The 27,615-nt window shown below is 35.0% G+C and overlaps 1 protein-coding gene across 2 annotated transcripts; it reads left to right on the forward strand.

Annotated features, from left to right (window-relative positions):
- The first annotated feature begins 1,478 nt into the window (after positions 1 to 1,478).
- On the forward strand, positions 1,479 to 27,377 carry LOC111989696 (uncharacterized protein At3g06530). Of its 2 annotated transcripts, none has more exons than XM_065773701.1 (39): positions 1,479 to 1,776; positions 1,877 to 2,090; positions 2,178 to 2,273; positions 2,371 to 2,488; positions 2,667 to 2,840; positions 3,327 to 3,497; positions 4,192 to 4,247; positions 4,351 to 4,440; positions 4,529 to 4,677; positions 4,958 to 5,040; positions 5,157 to 5,285; positions 5,381 to 5,455; positions 5,785 to 5,953; positions 7,823 to 7,962; positions 8,117 to 8,209; positions 8,930 to 9,110; positions 11,306 to 11,403; positions 11,526 to 11,675; positions 11,800 to 11,959; positions 12,846 to 12,970; positions 13,154 to 13,235; positions 13,337 to 13,499; positions 14,277 to 14,352; positions 14,459 to 14,632; positions 14,717 to 14,782; positions 14,879 to 14,983; positions 15,946 to 16,035; positions 17,613 to 17,830; positions 17,965 to 18,175; positions 18,293 to 18,475; positions 19,328 to 19,423; positions 19,526 to 19,593; positions 19,688 to 20,036; positions 21,628 to 21,843; positions 22,556 to 23,242; positions 23,349 to 23,758; positions 25,317 to 25,575; positions 26,349 to 26,519; positions 26,845 to 27,377. In XM_065773701.1, exons 1-39 carry the CDS (start codon positions 1,614 to 1,616, stop codon positions 27,073 to 27,075), a joined length of 6,489 nt encoding a protein of 2,162 aa, XP_065629773.1. In that variant the 5' UTR covers positions 1,479 to 1,613; the 3' UTR covers positions 27,076 to 27,377. The 2 variants fall into 2 exon arrangements, with proteins under 2 accessions (XP_065629773.1, XP_065629774.1); XM_065773702.1 differs by having other exon boundaries at positions 17,622 to 17,830.
- The last annotated feature ends 238 nt before the right edge of the window (positions 27,378 to 27,615 follow it).

Genomic DNA, 27,615 nt, shown 5'->3' on the forward strand with positions numbered 1-27,615 from the left:
GATATAGTACCCGTTTGGATTCAACTTACTTGGCGTTTACGTTTTGCGCTTACGTTTAATGCTGGGACCCACACGCACGCTGAAGCTGAGGAAACGCAAGGCTGAAACGCAAGTTTTCTCTCTACGCACCGTTTCATTTAAGTTCTCTACGCACCGTTTCATTCCAAGAGCTGAAACAATAATCTCATATTAAATGCACAAGCCTCTTGCGCGTACTGTTCATGGATTTGGAGTGTGTTGAGGAAAACAGTGCACTCAACTCTGATGAAAACCTTGAGTGTTCTGTTCATCGCACAAGAAGCTTGGAGAATTATCTGATCAAAATGGTGCGCAGCTCTTAACGGCTATTTCCATTATCTTCACCTTTCTGCTTTTTCTCTCAACTACTGTGGCAGAATGCCTTTAATTCCCTTCAATACTCTGTCCGAATCCTCTTCAATGTCTTGCACCTACCCACCAACCACAAAACTATCAAAACAGAGCACATCAGTTGATGAAAGTAAACCCATTACACGGAACTCTAAAAAAAGATCCCCTCTGTTCAACGAACACTCGAGCTCACCTTCTCTTCGCTTGGGACATCACTGCCATCACTGTGGGTCTCTGCATTCACGGGTAAGTTGTGTCTAACTTATCATGCTCTCTAATATGTGCTTTTCCATGAGGCTTCATCAATCTATGGTTTTTTGTGTTCAACATTTGTGTGCAAGTATTTTAATTCAACGTTTGTGTGTGGTTCTCTGTTCTGTTTTCCATGTAATCAATTCAGGGGCATAAAAGCAACAACTTCTTATTATATTACATCATTAACATATAAATCAATCACAATAACTCGGTAAAAAGTACTCCACTAATCACTTAATACATGTGCAATTTGTGATAGTATATATGTTCCTAGACTTTCCCTGATTGGTTAAGCCATGCCATCTTTGAGTATTTATTTATTTATTTATTTTCAAATCCAAGTTTTTCCTCAAAAATATAAAAAACCCCATGATCCAAAATCGAGCCACATTTTTTAAAGAGAAACAATGTGGACACAACTTTTGCCACAATCCTAATGAGGCTAATTGCAAGCAATAAATAAAAAGTTATAGAGAGTCACTCACAAACATAGTTTGTTATTTTAATTGTGATATTAGAAGATCTCATTTTTAAATGAAAAGTTAATAGATGCCCTTTAGAAGATTGATTTATGAAAGACTATATAAAATATATAAAATTATGTGGCTTCTTGACAGTTTTCTATACTTTTTATAAAAATGATATTAAAACATTCTTAAAATGGTTCATTACACTAATCCCTTTTTTCTTTCTAAAAAAAAAAAAAAAAAAAAAACTTATCCCTCTTTTAATACCAAGTAAAAAAGAAAAAAAGAAAAAAGAAAAAAGAAAAAGACCGTTCGGCAGCTCGGGCATATTAGACCCGACCCACTGGGCAAATACCTGGCAAGAAAACAAACAAAACCCTCCACCTTTCTTTCATGTAAGTAGGGTTTAAGTGCTCCATCCCAAACACGCAACACAAATACAAAAACCAGAGACCGCTTCTCTCTCTCTCTCACATTGTCTCCGCTTTCTCACTTCTCCGGCAAACTCCAAAACCCTCTTCAATGGCGATGTCCTCTCTAGCCGCGCAGTTACAAGTCATAAAATCGTTCGTACCAGGAGACTCTCAGCCTCTCAAGCGCCCTTTCACTCGCCCTTCCATTCTCTACGATCCCAAAGAAGCCGCCGACATCGATGTCGATGCCATTCTCTCCATTGCTCTCCAAGGTCCCCCCCCCTTCACTTTCCTCCAACAATTAGTTAGGTTTTTCGGTTATTATTTCAGTTAAAATAGATCCTCATAATTCAGTCTCGTTATTTTTTTCAGGTTTGGAGGTTTTGGTAGATACAAATGAGCGTTTCAGAAACTACAAGAACGATTTGTTTAGCCATAAAAGCAGAGAATTGGATAGAGACTTGTTAGGTATAGAGGAAAACAATCGAATTAACGCCTCAATCGGTTCGTACTTGCGGTTATTGTCTGGTTATTTTCAACTTCCTTCGGCCCTCAAGACGCTTGAGTACTTGATTCGCCGATACAAGTAAATATTCCGCTTCTTCGATCGTTGTTGCTTTATTATGATTCTAACTTTATTGCATATTTATTAATAATTTGGATGGAATTGCAGCGTTCATATATACAATTTTGAGGAATTGATTTTATGTACTTTGCCATACCATGACACACATGCGTTTGTTCGAATAGTACAGTTAATCGACATGAGGTTAGGAAGTTACTTTCAATTTGTTGTATGTGGTTTCGTAAATGGCGGTTTAGTTAAGCTAATGGAATCTGATTGTTTGCACCTTATTGTGATTTAGAAATAGTAAATGGAAGTTTCTTGATGGTGTGAAGACCACGGGTGCACCGCCACCTAGAAAGGTCATAGTGCAGCAATGTATTCGGGATAAGGGGGTTCTGGAAGCTATATGTGACTATGTGAGTATTTTCTTTGGATATGTATTTTTTTGAAGAAGAGCCCTTTGAACTCATCTACGAGCTAATCAGTTGCCCGAGTAAGCTAGGGGCATTCACCCCTGATGGGCTACTTTGGATGTAGTTGATTGTTTGATTACTTGTTTATTGTGTGGTTATATACTTGACTGTTCTACTGCAGGCAACTCCGTCAAAGAAGAATCAGCCTTCAAGGTTCGTTATCAGCTTTTGCACGGCAGTTGTTGTAGAGGCTTTGGGTTCCGTTACAACTGTTGAAGATGATGTTGTAAAGAGAATCCTTCCGTTTGTAGTTTCTGGACTTCAGCCTGGCACAAAAGGAGGGTCAGATCACAAGGTGGGATTTAAAGGCATACTGCCCTTAAATGGGAGTTGACACTTTTGACTTTTGTATCTGTTATCATTATGCATAATGTTTATCAGGCAATGAAGATAATTCTTTCTGAATGATGCCACTCAATTTATGAAACACATTTGTGATTACATCTGTTTCAGAACTGGATAAATGACAAACCAGCATGAAATCGAAGTCCTTATTGTGTTTTCTTTGATGTGATGGATTTGGAATTTCGTTGTTATATTGTATGCGTTTGTTGTTATTTTGTGAATATTTTTCAAAATTGTTTTTGGTTTGATCTGTATTTTGCAAATATATTTCTTTTCCTTAGTCAATTGTGAATTTCGGCTGCATATTGTCTAAGTCAGCATGGTTTGACTTTTGATTTTTGTTCTGTCTAGATCTGCTCCCTCAACTCTAGGGTTGTGGGTTAAACATGTGTTATTGCTATTAAATTTTTAATTGAAAGTTCTCTTTCATATGTAGGCGGGTGCTTTGATGATTGTTGGTTTACTTGCAAATAAAGTTGCATTGTCCCCTAAACTTGTGAAGAGTTTGATTCGGTCAATTTCTGAGCTCGCTCGAGAGGACGCAAAAGAATCAACTGATTTGCAATGGTTTCGGTTGTCACTTTTGGCTTTAATTAACCTTGTTCAGGTACCACTGTTTGTATAGTCAATTAGCATTCCAGTTGCATGAGCCTAGAAGCATCAGTCAATTTTCCTGTAGTTATGCTCTGTCCCTTTCTAATTAAGTTGCGATAATCTTCTCCTATTTTGTATAGTCATTTAACATTCCAGTTGCATAAAACTTAGAAGTATCAGTCAATTTCTTTGTACTTATGCTTTGTCCCTTTCTACCTAAGTTGTGATAATCTTCAAATGTTTCATAGGTTTTTTTCGCAATTCTGATATGTGTTTAGCAAAGTATACCACTTAAATTTTTTTTTTTATTACCCCTGTACCAAGTGATATGACTATTGAGTTCGGATCTTGTACCTCTTATCTAAAAAGTTAAAAATCCTATATGTTGGTCTTTACTTATTTAAGGGGAGTCTGTGCCCACATGTGTGGGAGAAGTATTTAGAGTAATTTTTGATGATTAAATTCATAATTTTCTAAAATCTTTATCTTTTGGGACAAGTGGTTGTTTATCAATGGTCCTAATGGGTTCTTTTTCAACATAGGAGCTGAATGTGCCTTTTATTGGAGACAACTGCCAATTTTGTTGTGTCCCTTTTAGAGTCTTTTTTTAGTATTACACAAAAGCTTTTTGAAGTAGTTGTATATTTGCTGAATATCAATTTTTTGTTCGTGGTTTTCCTCACTTTAGTTTGCATAAAATTTGTCAGATGCAAACTTTTGATATGTTTCCAAAGAAGGCTTTGGATATTTTGAAGGATATAAGGTATTCCTCACTACCATAAACATGCTTGAGCTTATTAAGTGCTTATATCTTTGTTGATTTTTCATTTGTGCTTTCTAAAATTCTTTCCTGCTCCAATTTATAGGGATTTGGCTGTGATTCTTTTGGGATTGTCAAAGGAGTTCAATATTGATAGATTCCTTCATATGCTTTTGGAAGCCCTGGTTGACTGCAGGTGGGAAATTGATTCTTTTTTTCCAATTGTCCTTATATTTGTCACTCTTTTTACTCAGTTTTTGAAAATGATGATTATATGTTTGCAGTTCTTCTGATGAATTGTGCCGTCTTGCTTTGGTATCAATAATAGAGACAGTTCCTGTAAAAGATTTAGTTTTCCATGTAGTCCGTAAGGTGCTATTGTCCTGCATGAAATTGTCACAAAAAATTGGCGATCCAGGATCATCTGAATCTGGTATGCTATTATCATACCACATTTTTTGGTGTTTTTCTTTTACAGCACTGGTGTATATTGTAAAGACTCGATTATTTGATTGACTTTTCATCTTCTCTCATAATTTTTTCTATATTATTTAATGTTTGTTTGGTGATTACTTCCTCAGATATGTCACTTTGTTTTTGTTTAAAAAAAGAAAGTGATTTTAGAGCTACTTCACTGAATATTTGTCATTTGCTACAAGTATCTTTAGTTAGTTGGCTCTTATTTCTCACCACGACTCTGAATTTTTAATTAGGAAGCTGGGCAAAGAGAATTTTGGTGGTTGTGAATAAGCATTATCCATCTGAACTACGTGCAGCAATTCACAAGTTCCTTGAGGTCCATTGACCACCTTCTCTCTTCTCAACACTCTCCCCCCCACCCCCCCCCCCCCCCCCCCCCCCCCTTTTTTCTGATTTTAGTTCCAGCTCTAATCTTTTGGCCATTTTCAATAGGATACTAAAGCGCAATCTAAGAAAGGGGAGTCAACATATGAGATATTGGGGAAGGTGTTGGATACAAATTTGGATATGTCACTGGGTATATCGGATTCAAAATTTTGGTTGGCATTGCATCATCCGAAGGTATTAGTTATTTGACATCCTTTTTTGGGGCTGGGTTTGCTAATGCTTTGCTTTATTTTTGTTTGACACTTTTATTTTGTCAACATATGGCATAGGCTGTGGTCCGATGTGCTACATTGTCCCGTTTAAACTCCTCTGGCATTCTGAAAGTTAAGGCTGTTGATTCTCAGGTAGTATCTAGTGCTATATGCATATATGCACACACAGAAATACATGTGTGTGAGCCTTTTGTTTAATTTACATTGTTATAGGGTTTTAAAATATCAAGAAAATGACGTGTTATGTATATATATATATATATATATATTAGACAACAAAATTCCTGATTCAAAATCTTTGTTTCTTAATCATAATTTTCTTCTATTCTCTTGTGACTCAATTATTTTCTAAAAAAGTTTATTACTTATAAAGAAAAATTAAATCTTCTCTTGTGGACTAGTCTTGTAACTATTGAAGATCTGGTTCTTATTCATACTTTTTTCCCCTTATTGTGTACTAGAGTCTTGTACCTATTGAAGATGCCATATTACGACAGCTTCAGGATGATGACCTAACTGTGGTTCGGGCAGCTCTATCTCTAGATGGATTGTCTGATATGATAAGTTCTTCCGATCTTCTAAAAGAATTGCAATATCTGCTTAAAAGATGCATTGGCATTCTAATGTCAAGTGAGTATGAAGATATAGTGAATGCTTTACCCTAAATATTTTTATTCTATATGCTTCACTATTTCTGCCATTGCACTAATATGCTTCCGTTATTATGTTAAAAATGAAAGTCACATGATGAATATGATGGTGTTTTGCACCGTAATTAGAATGCTTTGCCCCAAATCTTTTTATTCTATATGCTTCACTATTTCTGCCATTGCACTAATATGCTACTCTTACTATGTTAAAATGGAAGTCACATGATGCATATGATGATGTTTTGCTTCATAATTTTACATTTTGGTGCATCATAGTCAATTGACATCTTACATTTATCAAATATAGTTAGAAGGGGCACAGCTTATATCTGGGTGCTATGGTTCATGAAATTTCCATGATGGCCTATTGTTTTCTGGAATCACATCAGTTTAAATGGGTGGTTCTGACTCTTTTTTTTTTTTGGGATATTGCCCCCTTGTACCCAATGTTGTCTGTTGGTCAATATTTGAATTAAAAATGGCCTTATATTCTGCATTAGAAGGCTGTCTTAACATCAAGATTGTACCATTCAATAAATTTAGCTTTGAGTTTTAGGGAGCTGGTGAGTAGTTTCTTGTTTCACTTATGGTCTGTTTGGTTGGGTGGAAAAAGGGGAGGATGAAAACTGTGGAAGGAAAATGGGAGTTTTCCATTGTTTGGTTGGGTGGATGGAAAATGATGGGTGGGGATGTCTTCCACCCAGGCTCACCAAAACTTATACTCCCAAATTTGAAAGAAAATGGCAATGAAAATGTGAGATTCAAAAGGAATTATTACCCCTATTACCTCATTATTTCAAACTAAAATAAGGGCATACTAATAATATAATTTCTATCCTTTCACTTTTCCTTATCTCCTACCAAAAAAACATGGTGGAAAACAAAAATCTTTTCTAGCCAAGAGCCCTATAGCTCAATTGGTTAGCACCTCTTAGTTTTTCCAAATTGAGACATCTAAGATTCAAGTCCCCCCTCCGCTAACTATTGAATTATATAAAAAAAACTAAAATCTTTTTTATTCTCCCAACATTTTTGATCTTCTTACTTTCCATCTTTCCAACCAAATAGAGCCTAAGGGACTTTTTGTTGTTATGACAGTTGATGTTCCTTTAAAACTTTATTTATCTATTTTTCTCCCTGTTGGAAGAAGAAGGTTGATTCAGGAAGCATAGAAGAATCAAAGCGGTAAAGGAACTTGTAATGAGTGGTCTGCCTATAAGAAAGGCATAGGGAATCAACTTGTTTTATAGTTTTATTCTGCTTAGAAGGAAATTGCAGTGTAGCTTTTCTGGCCTAGAAATTAGCCCCTATTAGGACATGTTTGGGGACTTAATGAACCCATGCCTTTGCTTATTTTTTGTTCATATTATACATCAAATTATAGAGTTTGAGTCTGTGGTGTGCGTGCCATCAAGCAAAATGTCTGAGCAATTATGAAGTGAAGATATGCATAAATGCTATGCAGAGTAGGTCTGTTGAGCTATAGCTCAACTGACTTCCTCCTCCCATAATAATGGATTGGATGGTGAGGTTGTGGGCTCAAGACCTACTTGGTGCATGTGTAACTTACTAATACAAAGAAGAAAAAAAGAGGCAGAATGGGCTTATTAAATAATTGGCATTAGGAAATTATAAACTAGATGTCCAGTCAGAGAAGATTCTCATGGAAATTCTTGAAGTATTTATCAATCATAGATTTTATTGAATTCTCTATCTAAATAAGTAAAACACATTAGAAATATTCTAGCAGACTAGGGATTAAAAAAAAAATTGCTAAATTAAATTTCTTTCTTTGTCGTCTAGTCCGTTGTAAAACATGTCTCATTTGTTGTTCTGTTTCTGTTTGCAGGTTCATCAGATAAATATAGTCTAGCTACTGATGTAGCTATTTTATGCCTGGAGAATGCCAACTCAAAGTATTGTCATGATGATGATTATCTGAAGACATTTGCTGCCATGCTGTTTCCTTTACTCTTAATTCTACCAAAGGTTTTTTGTTCTTTATCTTTGACCTTATGTTTGATTTTCTAATATTTCCATTGTGGCATCAATCATGCATCTTATAATTTTTATTTTTATATTTTTATATTTTCATTTTGTTTGGTTGTTGATTCTTTTATTTTTTCTGTCTTACTATGTACAGACACAGAGGCTAAATTTGAAGGCTTTGCAGTTAGCCAAGGAAGTAAAGTGTCCGCTTTACCAGAATCTTGCTGTTGCCCCCAGTGCAGAAATGGTAAATTATTTTGACTTGTGAGATTCTGTTTAGCCCACTATATTGAGTTGGTCTATATTTTCACAAGAACTCCTGTGTGTAATGTTTGATAGATTATCTTGATCTTCTGATCATTCTTGGATTTCCATAGAAAAAGAAAATATTAATAACTTTCTCCGTGTGTGTATTGGCCATAGTCAAAGGGGGGGGGGGGGTTCCTGTATGTTGATGTGCCCCCTACAATATAAACTTAGGTTTGGAGTTTTCAATTCATGAGTGACTAGTAGCACTGCCAAATATCATGCTATGAACGATTTATATATTTCTGGAAAAGGACTACGAGATTGGTGGATGAGATCAAGGAGCAGCAATCTAGTAGGAAAATGTTCATTTAAAATCAATCTAAAGAAATAATAAAAGTTATGTGGAAATCCACTTAAGACATTGGCATTCAAATTGTTGGTGTGGATAAAAAATTGTCATTGCTTATATGCATTATGGCCAGCTACTTTGATTTGAGTGTGTGTTACCATGAACCTCAATGAGATGGCTGGCTCGACCCATACAACATGATTTTAGGGTCATGTCGGTGGATAGTTTTGCATTCAGTTGTTATTCTACTTTGTCTGATATTTTTATTTTATGGTCCATGTTTGTCAGATATGTTTTTATGTTGGTTTATTTATTTATCTCCTTATTTATTATTCTCTTGTGAATTATGATGTTGCATTTGAAATGCAGACATTGCAATCTGGAACCCTTTCTTCAGTTAATATGAAGACAGTTACTAGTTTGGCTGAGGCTTTTTTGATGTACCCTGAAGAACATATGGCTTGGCTTAACAAGATTAACGATGATTTTCAGTTGTTAAAGACACACTTACTCTTTATGCTGATGCAGTCATTTATTATGATGAAAAATGGTGTGTTCTCTTTTTTCACTTTAATCGAGAATTGATTTATCTATTTTTTTCTGTTTTAATGGTTGTGATCCTCTCTCTTTTTGAACTTTGTACACATGTTTAGCGCACACTGTATTTTAGAAGGTATTTTATTATTAATTTTTTCTTGAAAGCATGGTATGTTAAATATATATAGATTTTTGATAAGTAATGGTATATTAAATATTTTATACGCTTGCTTTCTCTATATGTCTCAATCTCCTTGCTCCTATAAATCCCCAAGTCTGTAATTTAGCTCTTCTCTTGAAAATTGTGTTAGAGCCAGTTAAATAGCAAAATCATTAACCATATTTATAAGTTTGTATTTGGGACATTCTTATTTTCTTTCCCTCTTGTGAAAAGTAATTTGGATCTAGCACAATTAATCGTGGTGGGATGTGGGGTTTCTTATGTGATTTAGATTAGTGATCCAAGTTTTTCTTTATAATATTAAACTTAATTTTGCTGTTTTTACTTTTGCAAGTGGTAAATTTATTAAAAAAAGTACATTGTGCTAGCCTATCGTGAAGAAATGGTATTTTATCTAAAGGTGGAAGAGTCACTCTGATTAATACTATGCTTTCTAGTTTACCTACTCATTTATGTCTATGTTTACAATTTCTGTTCATTGGATAATCTATAGGAAACACCACAAAGGGATATGTTGTAATATGTATTGGAATATGGCGTTAAAAAGGGACAATCTTTAATCAATGTTTGGTGGGGGAGTAGTTTTGGTGTTTTGGGGGTGAGCAGAGTCGTCTTTGGAGGTGTGATGTTGATTTGAGATGTGGAAGGACTGGGGTCTGTGGTGAGAGGGTCCAACACTTCGAGATTGCAGACGAGCCCAAGGTGGTTAAATTGGGAAGCATTCTTTGGACATTTGGAATGTTACTTTGCTTTGTTTGATGTGGCTATTGTGGAAAGAATGTTATAGTCGTACTTTGAGGATAGGGAGAGAGACCTCTGGATCAGCTGAAATCCTTGTTAATCCGCACTCTGTTTGAATAGTCTTGTGTGTGGGTTACTCATTTTAACTTTATTTTTGAGTTTCAAAATTCATTCTCTTTCTGTATTTGTTGTAATTTTTTAAGATTCTTTGTGCTCATTGCCGTGTACATGAAGTACCTTTTTTTTCCCTTTCAATATAACTTCATTACTTAAAAAAAGAGTGTAAGGGGAGTGTGAGTTGGTAGACTTTTTTTCACTTCATTGTAGGGTGGTGAGAAATTTATAGTTCTTAGCGCCAACTCTTTTTGGAGTATGTTGGGCGATGCATAGGACATTTGCAGAGGCAATTGCTTGTGGTAAAGGGTCTGTTTGGCTGTAATGTGAGCTATAAAATATGGGTGGCTGCTGCACAATGGATTGTGGCAATAACACAACTTTAGATATTGGTTTCTAGAGTCACTGTATACCTGTTGTCTGCCTGAGTTATTCTTCTACCTTCTACTAAAATTTATTAGAGTGGAGAGGAGATATAATTTGCTTGCAGGAGATTAAGATGGATCTGTTTCAACGGAGATGTTAAGGATTTTATTATGGGGCGGGAGGACACTTGGAAGGCAATTGAAGATTGAAAGTCCTTATGAAAGTAACTTTCTTTTGTTGCGTGAGCCTCTTGGCTCAGTGGAAAACTCTGGTTTCTACTCCCCTCTCAACTCACAAGGGGAATCTGGGGTTAAAAAAAAAAAAAAAAAAAAAAAAAAAGTATTCAGCAGCATTGGGGAATTTTCACAGTAGACAAACCTTATCAAATGGGGAATGTTTATAGTGAATATGTGGTGTGTGTGCAAACAATACTGCGAGCATGTACTTCAAATGCATTGCATGAAGCATAATGGGACCATGTTTTGAGTCATATTACTCTGGTGCCTACTAAATTGCATCCAACATGCCAAAAGATGCACAATAATGCCTTTTCTTGATTAAGACAATCTAAAAGATTATTCTACTGAGCTACTATTGTTGCTTTTTTTGTTGTACTTAACTGTTGCCTGTTTCCTTTTTGCTGGGTGTTGCATAGCATGGTATGTCAAGTTGTTGACCTCTTTTATTCACTTTTGTGAGACTCTGCTTTTATTATTACCTTGATCCTTGCCTCTTATACTTATACTGCTCTGATTCTTTGAATTATGATAGTAGGATACTAAGTTTTGTATTTTCTTGCATGTTAGAAAGAGGCCAGATTTCAATACTCTTTGAAGCTGTCTTTCCATTTCTGAAGAGAGAGTGGGAAGCATTTGAATCTGCGGGTGATGTTTCTGTGGAAGAGGTACAATTGTACAAAGGGAAATTAGCAGCAGATGGGCATTGTTTTCTCTGTTCATCTCGACAAAGCTGAGTTCTAATTATTTTTTCAATGTCTAATGTTTATCTTTGGTGTTTGATTGACAGTTCAAATCTGAAATTCAAAATTGGGATGGCAAAAGATTCTTAGAACAGCTGTCTGATACTAAACTTAAAGCATTAAATACAAATATCTTGATTTTCATATTTTGGAAGTTACTGGAGGCATTATCAGAAATACCTGGAGATGTTTTAGTGGTTAGTGAGTTTTTTGGGTCTATATATCATATCTTCTAAGACTGCTTTGGTGACTGGTCATTGACATTGTGGCATGACTTTTTAATGTGGTCTCAGCTGAATGTATAACTTTTCATTATTGCAGGATGATAATGACAAATTGGTTAGCATTCTTGAAGATTTGTTCATTTTCTTCTCTACCTCTCAGTATAAGCATGTTTTAAAGGAACACCTTCATTACCTTGTCAAAAGCTGCAAGGTTATTGCTCCTGCCTGTTTTCTTTCCAGATTTTTTATGGAAGAAGGTACTTACCTGGTTTTCCCCTTCACTACTTGCTTTCTTATTCTTTTATTTACCTAAAAAACATACTAGGTTGTTTTTGGTTTTTCTAGAAATGCTTACCTTGGCTTCCTTCTTTGCAACTGCCTTTTCATTCTTCAATCTACCTTGAAGAACAATAAAACTTTGTTGTACATGCTTAGATTCCAGGCGCAGATAGAAACACCCCTAGGGTGGCGCTTGGCCATGATTCACACTGCTAAGCATGACAATCATCATGTGCTGAATCAGCACATTAATTTTTGGGCAATGTCATGAAAGAATTATCTTAAATTTGTACAAAATAAAATTTTATTTCTGGACAATTTGTCAATTTGCATCAAATTCCATAATGATGGGGCATTTTTTTTCTGTATTGAGCGCCTTTGCAATGACTGGTAATGGGCTTAGGGAGAGACATGTTTGCCTCAAGTAAAGATCTTGCTGGTGGCTAGTTGGTCACATAATGTGTGTAGAGATAAAATTGAGGGTTGACTCTTTTTTGTGTTTTATTTAATATTTAAGAATTGAGAGTTATTTTTCATTGATGTGCAAGTGTTGTATCATAGAACAGCTGAATGATATGTGTCAATCTCTGAAAATGGGTGTGTTGCCCACCGATGCATTTTTCAGTGATTGTGTAACAGGTTTATTGGGTACTGTTTTTTAATCATTGTCTTTCAATCATCTGAATGATGAACATAAAATTTATTTTGTTTCCTTGAAAATTTCACTTTTTGAGGTATATTTTATATTTCAGAAACTTGTTAATAACAAAAAATTTATTATTATTATTATTATTATTCTATTTTATTGTTGTTCAGTATCAGTTTACATTCACATGATATGATGCTGTCTATTACTTCTTGTAGGTGGTCCCGTTGCTGTCAAACTTGAGAGTCTTCGCTGTTTTTCATTTCTTTGTTCTCATCTACAAGATAACTTGTCAATTCAATTTTTTCCTTCGGTTCTTGTTCCATTGGCTAGTGATAATCAGGTACCAATGCAAATTATTATTACTTTTTCTTACTGTAATGGCTTTTGTGGCCTCTTCGAAGTATTGGGTTTTATAAAAGGTGTTTCCTAAGGTTCTCTTATGAAGTGAGGTGGTGGTTTATTTTCCTCCTGCAGTTGTTGCATTGTAAGTATACAGATTTTTGATGTTTGTCTTTACTTTCAGGATATAAAGATTGCTGCGATGAACTGCATTGAAGGATTACAAGCACAGTGGGCTCGTGTTGACTTTTCTAGCAAGAAAAATGGTATTCCTGCTGTCATAATTACATGTGTTATATGTTCCCCTCCTTGGTTATATATATTTTTTGCACTTGTATGGCTATATTCATAATCTGTTAATCAACAGGGAGCAGTGCAATTTGGAGCCATTTTCTTGAGGAGCTTTTGGGCTTAATGGTTCAACAAAAAAGGCTTATATTATCAGACAAACAATTTCTCCCGTCATTGTTGGAATCTTTGATCAGCTCATCTTGCAGTAATCTTCTAGTGCCACAAAATATCCAGCAGAGGTATTTATAATAATGTTGTTTTTAATGCTTTGTATCACCATCTTTGTCATCTCAATTCATCCTTCTCATCACTTGGAAGATTTATGAAATGCTATAAGAATTGATCCTTCTTCTGCTTCCTTATGTTATATTACTTTTATTTCTTTGTTTTGCTGCTTTTTCACTTGGCTGTTGGAAGTTGGAACAGGTCTTTATATGGGGGTTTCTTTTCACTTTTCTCCAAGTGTACATTGTACATCTCTGACCATACTTCATGTACAGTATGGATATTTCTAAGCTGTCAATGATAAGTATTGTTTGTGCAAATTGGTCAATGGTAGGGATGGTTTTAGTGAGTACTATGGATACTTAACATCCAAATTTTAATGATTTAATAAATAATTACCTCATGGATTTATAAAAGTTTAGTAGAAATATATAATTGCCTCACGGATTTATAAAATTTTAGTAGAACCCTTTCCCTGAAGAATTTGCTCAATTTATTATAGATGATATTTGATTGAATCAGTACCTTGTCATGTTGGTAGCTTTGTTGATATAGTCTGTTTGTAGAGCCTGATTCCTGAACACTACTGTCAAATGTCAGTAAATAACAAAGAAAAAGACTTCAATTTTATGGTTTCTCATATCTAGGAAACCTTCAAGTTCCTCATGCAGTTTTTCTGTTTGATAAATTACCATCATCATCTTAGTAGGTCAATTGTGAAACTTGTTGAAGTGTTTGATGTTATGCTTACGTCTATTATTGAGTATTTGAATTTTTCTTAACCCTTTCAGGTTTGATCAATCTACAAAAGAAAAGATTCTCGCCTTTCTTTTGCGTTCTGCTCTAAGCATGTCTAATTATGGAAAGGTTTGCACTCTATCTATTTTCACATATTTGTTTGTCCACACACTAGAACTTTCCTATATAAGTTTGGCAGTTAAACAAGGTTAACTAGAGTTGATGTCTTTTGCAGCTAATGATTCTATCTTTACTCAAAGGAATCGGCAGTACCATTATGGTTTATAAGGATGTTTATTCAGTTTTAAGTTTACTTTTGGAAAGACGCAGTCGATGTTACTTTGACTTGGATAAGTCGTGCCAGAAATTGTCAAAATCTGAAATTGAAATGCTATGCCTTCTGCTGGAGGTAAGTCAATGGATGTTTTTGAATGGTTGCGTTTCGTTTGTCTGGTAATTGTGTTTAATTTCACTTCATAATGTGCTGTAATAGATCTGTGCTGTGCCCTCTCTATCTGGTGGATATGCTCTCGAAGATCATTTATTTCAGGCTTTGCGAGTAAGATGTCACTTGCAACTCGTACAGATATTATTCTAATTTTCTGGACTTTGATGTTACCTTGCTTGTATTGACATCTTATTTTGGTCTCTTCAGTTGGACAGTATGGGCTCAGAAGACCCTGCTATTATACAGCCCTGTATCACTGTTTTAAAGAAGCTCAATGGTGATCTATACACTGAGTTGAAGAAAGATATGCAGGTGAGCTTTTTTAATTAACCAGGACTTCGTACAGCATATTGCTCGGAAATCATGATTCTTGAATGTATGTTTTGGCATGCCACTACCAGCTACTTATTATTAGGATGATTGTTCTGTCCTTCTGGAGTCTGGATATGTATAGATACATATGAAATTCTGGGAAAAAGGAGAGAAAATTGTTATAATAAAAACTTTCAGGGTGCCATTATTTAATAAAAGAAAATAATATTACTTTAGGCCAACAGTTAACGATATGGTTCATGTACCCATGATAGGCTGTAAAATAATGCATGCCACTTACATCTATAATTAGAGTAACATAAAATTGTCACTATGCAATATACAAGCGATTGTAATGATCGAAAAAGACATTTTTGATTTGTAAATGCCTGAGGTAAGTGATTGTTGTCTTTTCTGATACCATCTTTTATAATTTTTCTTTTTTGTTATGACATATATATATATATATATATATTTATATCAGATAGATGTTTGGTAATGTTAAAAGGGAAATATGTACCCTGCTTGCATTGTTCTATTTTTGTATCAAGTTTGCATGTAATTGTTGAATACTTGTACATTAATCATTAAAAAAAAAGGTTAAAAAGTGGTTTCTTTTTTTAAATTAAAAAGACTGAGTTCGTAGACTTTTTGTTTAAAATGCATTAACTGCATAACTTTTTTCCCTGCCCTTTTTACCCCCAATCTGTATTTTAAGTTTGTTCATTAAAATATTTGGAATCTGCCAGAATCTTTTTTATTTTTTTTTTATTTTTTTTTTTAGCATTATTTTTTAAGATATAATTTGCAATTTCTGGACAAAAAAAAAAAATATGTCAAGAATGACCTGTAGGCGTGAGTTTTTAATTACATGGGAGTAATCATTTCTTTGAAACACTGAATATTTCTAATTACTCCTGTTAAGGGCTAAAAATTTCTCTCTCCTTTTTTGGTCTGAGCAGGATCTTCTGTTTTATCGGCTTGTATTTTTATTTCGGAATGCTAATGGTGATGTACAAAATGCAACCAGAGAGGCCCTGCTGCGCCTAAATGTTTGTCTCTTACTCTTTAATTTTTTTCAGTGTCTTTTCTTTGTTGTAGTACTTTCAGCATATTTTGTTATGCTATAGTTTTTTGAGCATATGAATTCTGTTGGTTGAATGTTTTTTATTTATTTCATGCCACGTATTTACTTCAATTTTGGAGACTGCTAGTTGCCTGTGAGCTGCTCAGTTGCCCTTTATTTGGGAGGAGGGTGAGGGCGTGGGTTTAGGACCCACTGGGTGTGTTTGATAAATTGGAGACTGTTATTTGATAATCTGAGGGAGAAGAGGAATTACATTGTGATGGTCACAAACACTAATTGTTTATTGTGAGGTTGGTTTGTGCATGAAGGAGCTGTATTCTTGAGCTTTTAAAAATTAAAATGCAAATGGAAGCCTTCACATGGGGAATTATGCAGATAAAAGATTCTCAGTTGGTTATCTACTTCCTTTATAAGCTGCATATGGTTTTTCCTTCTAAGAATAAAATATAGCTGATAAAAAAAAAAAAAGTCCTACTGAGCATCCCTCTTTTTTCTATGTTCATCGTGCGTACCTACATACAAGTTGTTATTCATGATTAAAAAACAAAACATTATAGTATGAAGCTTGATAGTTGTCACTTTACTGAGAGATTTGAAGGATATTTATATTTAAAATTTTAAGATGGTGACTATTTAATTCACGGTTTTTTGAGCTTGAGGGATCAGATATATACAAACAAAAGCATATCCTAATCAAAATTGTTGTTTCTATGTCTACTTTTTTCGAGTGGCCTGCCAATCTAGACTTTTGTTTTGTATCCATAATTGCAATTTAATCTTCTTGAAAGCTTTTTACAATGTGAATCACGCTAGATGTTTCTTTGTTTCTAGAGTGACAGACTTTTCCACCAAAAACATCACACCATGCCTTTTTTATGTGTTGGGTGGGGCCCAAGTAGGGTGTGTGTGTGAGGGTGATTTTGTTGGGTAAAAAAATTGGTGGCTCTAGCAAAACTCTCTCAACTTTTTGTCTTGTATCATCTAGTTAATAGGATGGAAAAACTTCAAATATATTTTCTGTGGGGCTGAATGGGCAGTGCCTTTAAATTCATCTAGTTAATTGGAATACTTCTTGTGCTCTAATTAGCCAAATGGTGTTGGGTATCAAGAAACTCTCGGGCTTAAAGCCTTGTTGGGAAAATTGCTGTGGTGATATATGCACAAAGTACTGGCATTGTGGAGAAAGTATATTCTAGGCAGTTGGGACAACCTCCTGTAGTTCATCAGATATGATATTGGCGGTGGCTCTAAAGTTTGGTTTTGGCATGATTAGTGGCAGGGGAATGCTCTGCTTAAGGAGAGTTATCCCAACTTATATCATATTGCAAGAAATAGTGAGTCTACAGTTGCCACTTGGGCATGAGGATAAACTGCTTAGCCTGTCAAGGGTGAAAATCTCCTGGATTACTTGTTAACTAGTTCTAGAGGGTGGGGTCAATTTTTTTAATTAATGAATTATTTACTCACCAAAAAAAGAAAAATTCCCTCAGAGTCGTTGATTTTTTGTTTGTTTGAGTAATGTAAACATAACTGATGCTTTAGATTTTGCAGATTTCTTGTTCTACTGTTGGGAAGATGCTTGATTTTGTATTCAAGCAGGAAAGTCTTGCAATTAGTTCAGTGAATGGCAAGAAAAAGAAATCAAATGTGCATAATTGGTCCAATCTGTCTCCGGATGTGATATGTAAAGGAGAAGATGCACTCTCTTTTCTTAGCTCTCTTCTTGATTTTTTGCTACTTAAGAAAGACATAGCAGATAGGTATATGCTTTTATGAATGTGTCTAATTCTGGATTTTTTAAGTCATGGTGTTGGGGTTGGCATATTACTTGCCACTTCTAATGCCATGACCTTGTACATTCTCATAATAACTGGTTTCACATTATTCGTTTCAGGGATTCTCTTATAGGACCCTTATTCAAGCTTCTTGGAAAAGTTTTTTCAGATGAGTGGATAGGTGGTACTCTTACTCAGGATGATAAGTTGGTCCAAGTATCGTCCAGCATTTCTCAGTCTATGTCTAGCACAATATGCTACATTCAACAGACACTGTTAATAATCTTGGAAGATATTTGTGCTTCACTCATCAATGCTGTTCCAATTAAGGTATGCCACCCATATTTCTGGATTTGGAAATTTAGGATGATTACAGCTTCTGTTGGTCTGCCATTTCAGTATTAATTCCTGTTTATTCTAATTACATGTGATACATTTTCATGGCAGGATGACATCTTAAATGAAATCGACATTAAATTGTTGGTTGAGTGTGCCCATTCTGCGAAGGATGGAGTCACCCTCAACCTTGTATTTTCATTAATTTCCTCTGTTGCAAAGGTTGTCCCTGAAAAAGTTTTGGAGCATATACTGGATATTCTTACTGTCATTGGAGAATCTGCTGTCTCACAGGTTTGTTGATATATTTTCTTTCCTTGAATAGGTTTAATGTCTCATATTTTTGTGTGTACATAACAGTGGTGTTTCCTGTTTGATCAATGTGCTGGTGTTCAACTAGAGGTGAAAACAATTTAAAATTTATCCTAGAGACTATGAGCAGCTTAGTAGATATTTTACACAAGTATCCCTCTTCGGGATAAGATTCCCTCCCATTGAACCCTCCCATTTTTATATGTAAGACATTTGGCATTTAAAAATCCAATAAATGTCCCATCCATTTGGCTGAAAGGGAGTAATTGGAGGGGATCCTTTCCCTTGTACTTCAATTATGGGTTAAGACTTAAGAGTGATGCAGGGCAGTCTAGGTTTCACCACCTAGAGCAGCCTGAAAACCTTAGGCCTCACCACTGATGGTTTGCTTGGAATCATATTTAAAAAGCACCACCTGGAGCCTTTTGTAGAGTTTCCAGGAATAAAGGATCATGTCCCATTAAGCTCTCAACTAAAGATAATCTAAAAACTTATTCCTATCTTGAAAGATATGAAACCTAATACCTATTTGAATTCAAAATAAAATGAAGTATAAAATAATCCAATCACATAAGATGAATTAATCCCTACCTAAATATATATCTATATATATATAAGATGAATTAATCCCATAAAACGTGGTGTCTTGGGTAAATTGGTACACAAAACTTATGCACCTGTATGGGGTTGACCCATGACCTCAACCTTTACCCCTTATTTATGGGGGTAGGAGATTCTGTTTAGTCCAATGACTATTGTCTAAAATTCAATTCCATTCTTGGGATGACAATTCTTTGCCTTAGATTTGTACTAATCCCTTCAATCTTTCTATAGATTGACAGTCATTCGCGGCGTGTATTTGAGGATCTTATATCTGCTGTTGTTCCATTTTGGCTATCTAAGACGCACAACGTGGAAAAATTACTTGAGGTAAACTTTTCACCTTGGTGTTTAGCATTAGCATCTGTTCTACACCATTGGTCGTAATTGTATGTAAGCTAGTTTTCTAATTTGGTTGAGTTTGTCTTTTAGGTTTTTATGAATGTGTTGCCTGAAGTTGCCGAGCACCGGAGGCTGTCAATTCTTGTCTACTTATTAAGGTGCTGTCAAGTTGTTATTTATTTATTTTTTTTTTAACTGTACTTCTCTTGTTGGTTCTTCATCTCTTGCTCACATTAATGTTCTTATCCTCAGGACTCTGGGAGAATGTAGTAGCCTGCCTTCGTTGCTTGTCCTTCTATTCCGTTCATTGGTTTCAAGGAAAGGATTACCTTGTGTTAAAACTTTGCAAAATCCAGATAGTTTCACGTCATTGATGCATAGAGAGTGGGAGTACGTCTTTGCAGTGCAAATTTGTGAGCAATATTCATGCCAGATATGGCTCCCTGCTCTTGTTATGCTGCTTCAACAAATAGGGAAAGGTAATCTGTGCCAAGAACTGTTTATGGAATTGCTGTTTGCCATGCAGTTCACTTTGCACAAAATGCAAGATCCAGAATTTGCATTCAAGCTTGAATCAGGGGAATGTTCTGATGACATTCAGGTATGTGTCTTTTACTCTCTTTCCTCTAGCTTTGTTAATTATTAAAATTTTTCATTTTTGAAGGCCTTGGGTTGTTTTCCAAGAACTTGTTGGCTAGATTATGTCCTGTTATCTGCATCCTTACATTGTTGTACCCTGCTATCCTGTTAAATGATAAAACTGCAGGATTCCTCTCAAATTGTCATAACAGATGTTGTACTGCCATTCTGATAGAAATGTAGTGCAAAGGGAATCAGCCAGTGGATTATAATGTTATACGTACTTTAAAATAAGTCTATGAATAAATAAAATTCTTGGAGAAGGGATTGGAAATGGCTGGGTTTTTTTGCAATTATATTCTTGATTGGTTGATCCATATTTATATGCATGTCACTAGATTTGAGTTTTAGTTTTAGTTTTTTAGTTTTTCTTTTTTTTTTCTTTTTTAAATTTTTTTTTAAAATTTTAATTTTTTAAGACGTGAGATATAATTCATCTCTCAAATTTTTTTTTTTTTTTTTTTTTTCTGAATTTAATGAAATCGTCCACTTTTGATCTGACCGATGACACTAATATAGGCTCATAATGCGTGCCTTACTATGCTGCTTTCTCTTTGTTTATTTGGAGGGTGATGAATGCTAGAACTTTTGATGGTCTAGAGTTATCAATATTTAGATTGATCTCTGATTTGTTTTCTCGAGATCTCTATAGATGGAATGAAGTCACTTGGGGGATTCCATTCTTTCTCTTTGTTGGATTTTTTAGATAATTGTAATTGTATGGATTAATTTTGTGAATCTTCTCTATACTTCCCACATACGACAACTATATCTAATTATTATTATTTTTTATTTCTTTTTGTTGCTCTGTTGGGGAGAGGAAGGAGTGGGTCAAATCTGCCACAGTGACTGGGAACTTTGTTTTTTTTGGGGGGGGGGGGTGGTGTTGGTAGGTGCAATCAGACTTCAAGTCTGTTGGTGTCTTTTTAATAATAAATTGCAATTAATTATGCCAAGAGCGTTATAGCTGTTGTTGTCAACGGAGGTATCCAGGGTTCAAATCTTCCATTCTTTGTTGTAATTATTGAATTATCCAAAAAAAAAAAATTGCGATTAATTATTAAAGAATGTTATCTTCACCCTTCAGTTTCCCATATTCTTTGTGTTTATATTTGAGCTAACATGTGAGTGACCGTATCTTTAATTTTTTGTAGTCTACATAAATTTAATTCTTTTTTACAATCGACATGTTTAGTGACCACTCTTTTATACATAAATTTTTTGTGGTCATCATTTTACATGTTTAGTGATCAAAGCAATCGATATTTTTTTTATCCTTTGTGTTCATCATCGTGTACATAATTTTTTTCTTTCTTTATCAATAAAATTGCATTACTTACCTTTAAAAAAAAACATCTTTTATATGTGTCAGAGTATGCTTGAATGAGTAGGGGAAGATTATTTATTTATTTGTAAGTATGATCAGGGGAGGATACTGTGACATTGAAGTCCGTTATATCTGTTGCTATCTTTAATGCACCCCTTTTTTTGTGGGTATGTATGATAGTGAGCACTTATAATTTCAATGATGGTGATTGGTGCTTTAATTTCAGAGGAAACTTGAAGATCTCATGGAACAGGTTGCTCCTCTCTTGCAACTTGTGGATGAAAGTAGGAAGCAAATAAGTATTCCTGTTGCTATCAGGAAAGAATTAAAGGAGTGTATGCGCGTTGTCTTGAGGACTATTACCATGTGTATGATCCCTTCAGCATACTTCAAAGGCATCATCAAATTGCTTGGCCATGCAGATGGAAATGTTAAAAAGAAGGTATTTCCCATGATGCCTTTTGTATATAAGATAATTGAGAAAGATGTAAATTTGGAACTGTGACTGGAGTGCATCTTTTCTTGTCTCTAGTGGACCAGAGATTGTTGACATATAGGATTCTTATAGAATACTTTGCTTCACTGTAAATCAGTTGTATGCCTATATATATATATATATATTTTTTTTTTTTACTTTTGTTGCAATTTTGGAAATATTTGAGTGCTATAGATTATCGTGGACTGGAATTCAAAATCAAGTGCATCTTTCTTTATTAATATGTGTTACTGATCCCTCTTCTGATATCTGGTAAAATTGGAATACCAATGTGAAAACAATTTGAGTTGTTTGTAAATTGTACTAGTCTTTGTGAAAATGAAATGGAAAAAGGAAAGATCGTAAGAGGACCCAGAAGTGACAGAAGTAAAATATGTTAACTGGGCACCATATATCACACCTATACTGCTATTTTATTTGGATAATTTCGGTCTAAAAGTGGTTCTGCTCTACCTTATATTTGTCACCATTGAGTGATATCTCAACTGGCACTTTCTCATCACATAATAATTGGATGGAAGGTGAGGTCATGGGTTTAAGACCACTGGGTACATGTATAACTTATCATTTAAGAAAAAAAAGACTTATATTTTTCTATTATGGCATATGCACAATAATAGTAAAATCTCTTTACATAATAAATAATACTTTCATGCAGGTTCTTGGACTTCTATGTGAAACAGTTAGGGACCATGACACAGTTAAATTAAAGCATAAGGGCAGAAGACGTCTCAACCCAAATTCAAGTAGTACTTGGCTTCATATGGATGAGAGTTCAGTTGAAACATTTGAGAAGATGTCTTCAGAAATTATTCTGATAGTTGATGAGTCTACTGACGATTCAAATGCTTCCTTGAAACTGGCAGCAGTTTCTGCACTAGAAGTTTTGGCCAACAGGTTTCCTTCTAATTATTCCATCTATAGCATGTCCCTTGCTTCTGTCACAAAAGGTATTACTACGCACAACTTGGCCGTATCTTCTAGCTGCCTTCGCACAGCTGGTGCTTTGATCAATGTGCTTGGGACAAGGTCACTAGCCGAGCTTCCTCGGATAATGGAGAATTTGATAAAGATTTCTGGCAAAGTGTCTTCATGCTCAGATCTGAAAACAAAATGTGATGATGACAACACCCCTGTTGCAGTATCAACTTCCAAAGATTCTCTTATTTTGTCTATTCTTATCACATTGGAGGCAGTTGTAGACAAGCTTGGTAGTTTTTTGAACCCATATCTTGGAGATATCATGAAAATTTTAGTGCTTCATCCTGAATATTTATCAGAGGCAGACCTAAAGTTGAAACTGAAAGCTGATGCAGTCCGAAAACTGCTCACTGAGAAAATCCCAGTAAGCCTTTTATCATAGTCTGATATTTGACCATGTTCTGAAAACCCATTATGTTCAGATGGCTTTTGTTTATTTTTCTGTATCAAACCTCGTTTTTCTTGTCCAGGTACGGCTTGCACTTCCGCCTTTGCTAAAAATATACTCCAGTGCTGTTCAATCTGGAGATTCAAGTTTGGCAATTGCTTTTGAAATGCTTGCTAACTTTATTGGTTCAATGGATAAATCATCTGTTAGTGGTTACCATGCAAATATTTTTGACCTTTGCTTGCTCGCTCTTGATCTACGCCGTCAACACCCACCTTCAGTTCAAAATATTGATATTGTTGAAAACAATGTCATCAATGCAATTATTGTTCTGACAATGCGACTTACTGAGACCATGTTCAAGCCTCTTTTTGTTAGGAGTATTGAATGGGCAGACTCAGATGTGGATGAAACTGAAAGTATGGGAAGTTCAAGTATTGATAGGGCTATAAGTTTTTATAGCCTGATGAACAAACTTGCAGAGAGCCATCGGTGAGTAAACATCTTGTATATGCTCTTGGTGTTGCTCTATTTATGGTTTCCAGTGTTTTGTTTTTTAATGATCTAATTTTTCTTTTTTTTCATGTTTTGCTTTCTTGCTGGTTACCTGGCCTTTTAACACCCAATCTATGTGTTGTTGGTTGAAACTTTTTGCCCTAGATTTGAATTCAGTGGGATCAAAATTAGGATGCCTTTCCAAGCACCGGATTTAATAATTTTTCCCTTACTGTGTATGTAATTGCACATATAGTTAGGTGAAATATAAAATTAGTTAGAGATGAATAGTTACTTACTTTAGCTAGTAGTTTTCACTATGCATCTTTTCTTTTCTATTTTATCCTTTTATCTCTCTTGAATTCTAGTAGTTTTAAGTTGATCTTTCATCTGTCAATTGTATGATCAAACATCTATTGAGTTTCATTGCAAACATTCTCCATGTTGGTTTTTTTTTTTCCCTTCTTCTTCTTCCCTTTCTAGGCTCTGAAAGGATTAGATTGTGTGTGTGTATCTAAATGGGGTTTTTTTTTTTTTTTTTGATTAGTAACAATGCTTCATTGATGAGTGTGTATGTAAATGGTACAAGTTTTGTACTACCCTTGGTTTTATCTTCAAAACATAAGATAGCTGCATGTATGGGCTTGTCAAAAATCATAATCTATTCTGAGTTACCGCTCCCTCCTCTCCCAACCTCTCTCCCTCTTTTTCCTTTTTTTTTCCCCTGCAAGGCTGCAATTATCATTAACATCTCTTGTACCATGGTTACTCTGTAAGTAAATTTGTGGTTGTTAATAAGTCTAAGGGCTAGCACAATGGTTAGGGACCAGGCCTCATAAATTGGAGGTTATTGGTTTAACTCTCCCCCCTCTTTGACCTCTTGGGGCCACTCATCAAATAAAATATCTGTAGTTGTTTGTAAGTAACTTTTTTTATGTCAGAGTTGTTTTTGATTTTCAATTTCTGAGAGCTGCGATGGGGAATCGGTGGACCACCTTCTTCTTCATTGTAAGTTCTCTCATGCCTCAAGGTGTGAAGTTTTTGCAGTGCTTGGGATCTAGTGGGTAATGCCAAGGTCATTCAGCTCTTTTTTCTTTATTTGGAGAAACTGGTTTGGAAAACATCTTTCAACCATTTGGAATATGGTCCTGGCATGTTTAATGTGGTTAGTCTGGCAGGAGTGTAATGCCCGCATTTTTGAAGACAAGGCGAGAACATTAGAACATCTAAAATGTCTCCTTTTTCGTACTCTGTTTCTTTGGGCTCGTGTTTGGGGGTGTACAAACTGTATTACTGTATCTGATTTTTTAGTTTCTATTTCCTTTAGCTCTTGATCTTTTTGTATTTGTTTTCTTGTTCAAAGTGTTCACCATTGTGAACATGATGTTCAATTTTTTCTCAATAAAAGTTTTATTACCTATCAAAAAGAAAAAGATTTTCAATTTCTGAGAGTATGAGGGACAGAGACTTGTAATTTTGATTTAATTAACTTGTATCTATCTATCAATTCTTACATTATAACCAGTCATCTCAATTTTACTTCTCTATGATGCAGGTCTTTATTTGTTCCTTACTTTAAATATTTGCTGGATGGTTGCATACGGCATCTTACTAATGCTGGAGATGCAAAAACTTCTGGTTTGACGCGTAAGAAAAAGAAGGCCAAGATTATGGAAGCAGGCAATATGAACGAGGAAAACAGTGTGTTATCACTAAGAAATTGGCATCTTAGGGCATTGGTCTTGTCATCGTTACATAAGTGCTTTCTCTATGATACTGGGAGCAAGAAGTTTCTTGACTCTTCAAATTTTCAGGCTAGTCAATTTCTACTTTATTCTCTGACAATTTTCAAGACTGTGGAATACATTTTTAACAAACAAAAAGCAGCTGCTTCCAGTACTTTCCAAATTTAGATATTTGTTTGGGAATTTTTGAGTTGCATATTGTGGACACTAACAGCAGTTGTCGCAGCATTGCTTTTAATTGCCTATATGTTGGGATTTTTACTCTATTGACACTGAAGCCACTGTAGTTCATGATTGAGTTTCTGGAATGTCTTATCACTTGAGTTCTTCTCTTGTTTATTGGTCACAAATAATAAAATTTTCAATTTCACAAGTTTAAGAAATCGAAAGAAAAAAGTGCACGCGCACATGTTGGGTAGTGATAGTTCCTCATGTTTCCAAGTAATTGTTGCAACCTTTGTGGTATTTGTACTAGTGGGTCCTGGATAAATCATCTGTTGGTCTATTCATCAAATACACAAATGCTTTTACTGCCTGGATAAATTAATTTCCATGCATTTTAACCTTGAATGAGTGTTGTATGTTTTGCATTATAATGGTTGTTATACTGGGCTGATTAAAGCTTTATTCCTATTTTTTCATAGATCATTGTACATTAAAGCATAGTAGTTAGTTTGAGATATGAATTACCTGATTCCGATCCAATCCTCTGAAATTTTGGACCAAAAATGGAAGCAATAAAAAATTATTGGAGTTTTTATTTTTAACATGTCCTAATTCTATTGACATCTCATTTCTTGGTTGTCTTTATACTGATTTATTCTTTAAATGCCTTTTCACAGGTTCTATTGAAGCCCATTGTTTCACAGCTTGCCATAGAACCACCCTCTTCTCTTGAAGAGAATCGAAATGTACCATCCACAAAGGAAGTTGATGACTTATTGGTTGTTTGCATAGGTCAGATGGCTGTGACTGCAGGAACTGACCTTTTGTGGAAACCCTTGAACCATGAGGTGAGTTTACAAGCTATTACACTTGTCTGCTGCAATCTCTCATTGGCTTTCATAAGAAAGCTCAGCGTCTTGAGTCTAGCTTCTTGGGCTTTAAATAATTGAGTTTAAACGCTAAAAATTAAATGCAAGACATCTTATGTATTAATTGCACAATTGGAGAAAGATGTGCTCAAATGTGCTCGTCATCTTATATTTTCAATTACCGGTAATATATAATTGTTATGTCTTTTAACTAGTTAGGAATGTTCTTGCATAATGGAATAAAATTTGGAACAATAGTTTGCAAACTCTAATATCTTTTTGCCTTTCAAAAAATGTTTTGCAGGTTTTGTTGCAAACTCGTTCTGACATGGTGCGGACTCGAATTTTGGGCCTGAGAATTGTTAAATATCTTCTGGAGAATCTGAAAGAAGAATATCTAGTGTTATTGGCTGAAACCATCCCCTTCCTTGGCGAATTACTTGAGGATGTAGAGCTATCTGTTAAATCTCTAGCCCAGGAGATTCTCAAGGACATGGAGTTCTTGAGTGGTGAAAGCCTCCAGGAATATCTTTGATGTTGTACACTAGCTGAGAATGATTCTCTTTTTTCCCAAGGGTTGACATATTTGGTATAGCAGATATGGGCTTGGGGCTTCAATTTTGGTAGGGTTTTGTAGGAAAGCTGTAAATTGTAGAATTTTGAATTATAGAAGGCTGCTTACAACCAACAAGCTCAAGATAATTAAGTGTAAGGCGAGGGTTTGCTGAGAAATCATGGCTATAAGCCCTTGTAATGAAATTAGTGTGTAAGGAATTGTCACATTTTTGTTCTTACTACCATATCTATATTAATATACGCAGTTTTAATTTTAAGGAATCCCTCTCCCGTTGTTACAGTAGTAGCAATACAGCTTATATTAATCAATATTCTATTAAAACTGATTTTGATCTCGGTGTCTCTGATTTTGGTGCTATCCCTATCAAATTCAGTTTTGCCAAAGCTGAGGGTCATGTAGCTTACAAAACCTAATGGTACATTAACGAATTCCAATTGTCAGTTCAATGCGAGAAGCACACTATTTGAAGTTCTTGAATCAAATTACCAATGATAAAAA

The sequence above is a fragment of the Quercus suber genome, unplaced genomic scaffold, assembly GCF_002906115.3.
Source record: "Quercus suber isolate HL8 unplaced genomic scaffold, Cork oak 2.0 scaffold_79, whole genome shotgun sequence".
NCBI lineage: Eukaryota > Viridiplantae > Streptophyta > Magnoliopsida > Fagales > Fagaceae > Quercus > Quercus suber.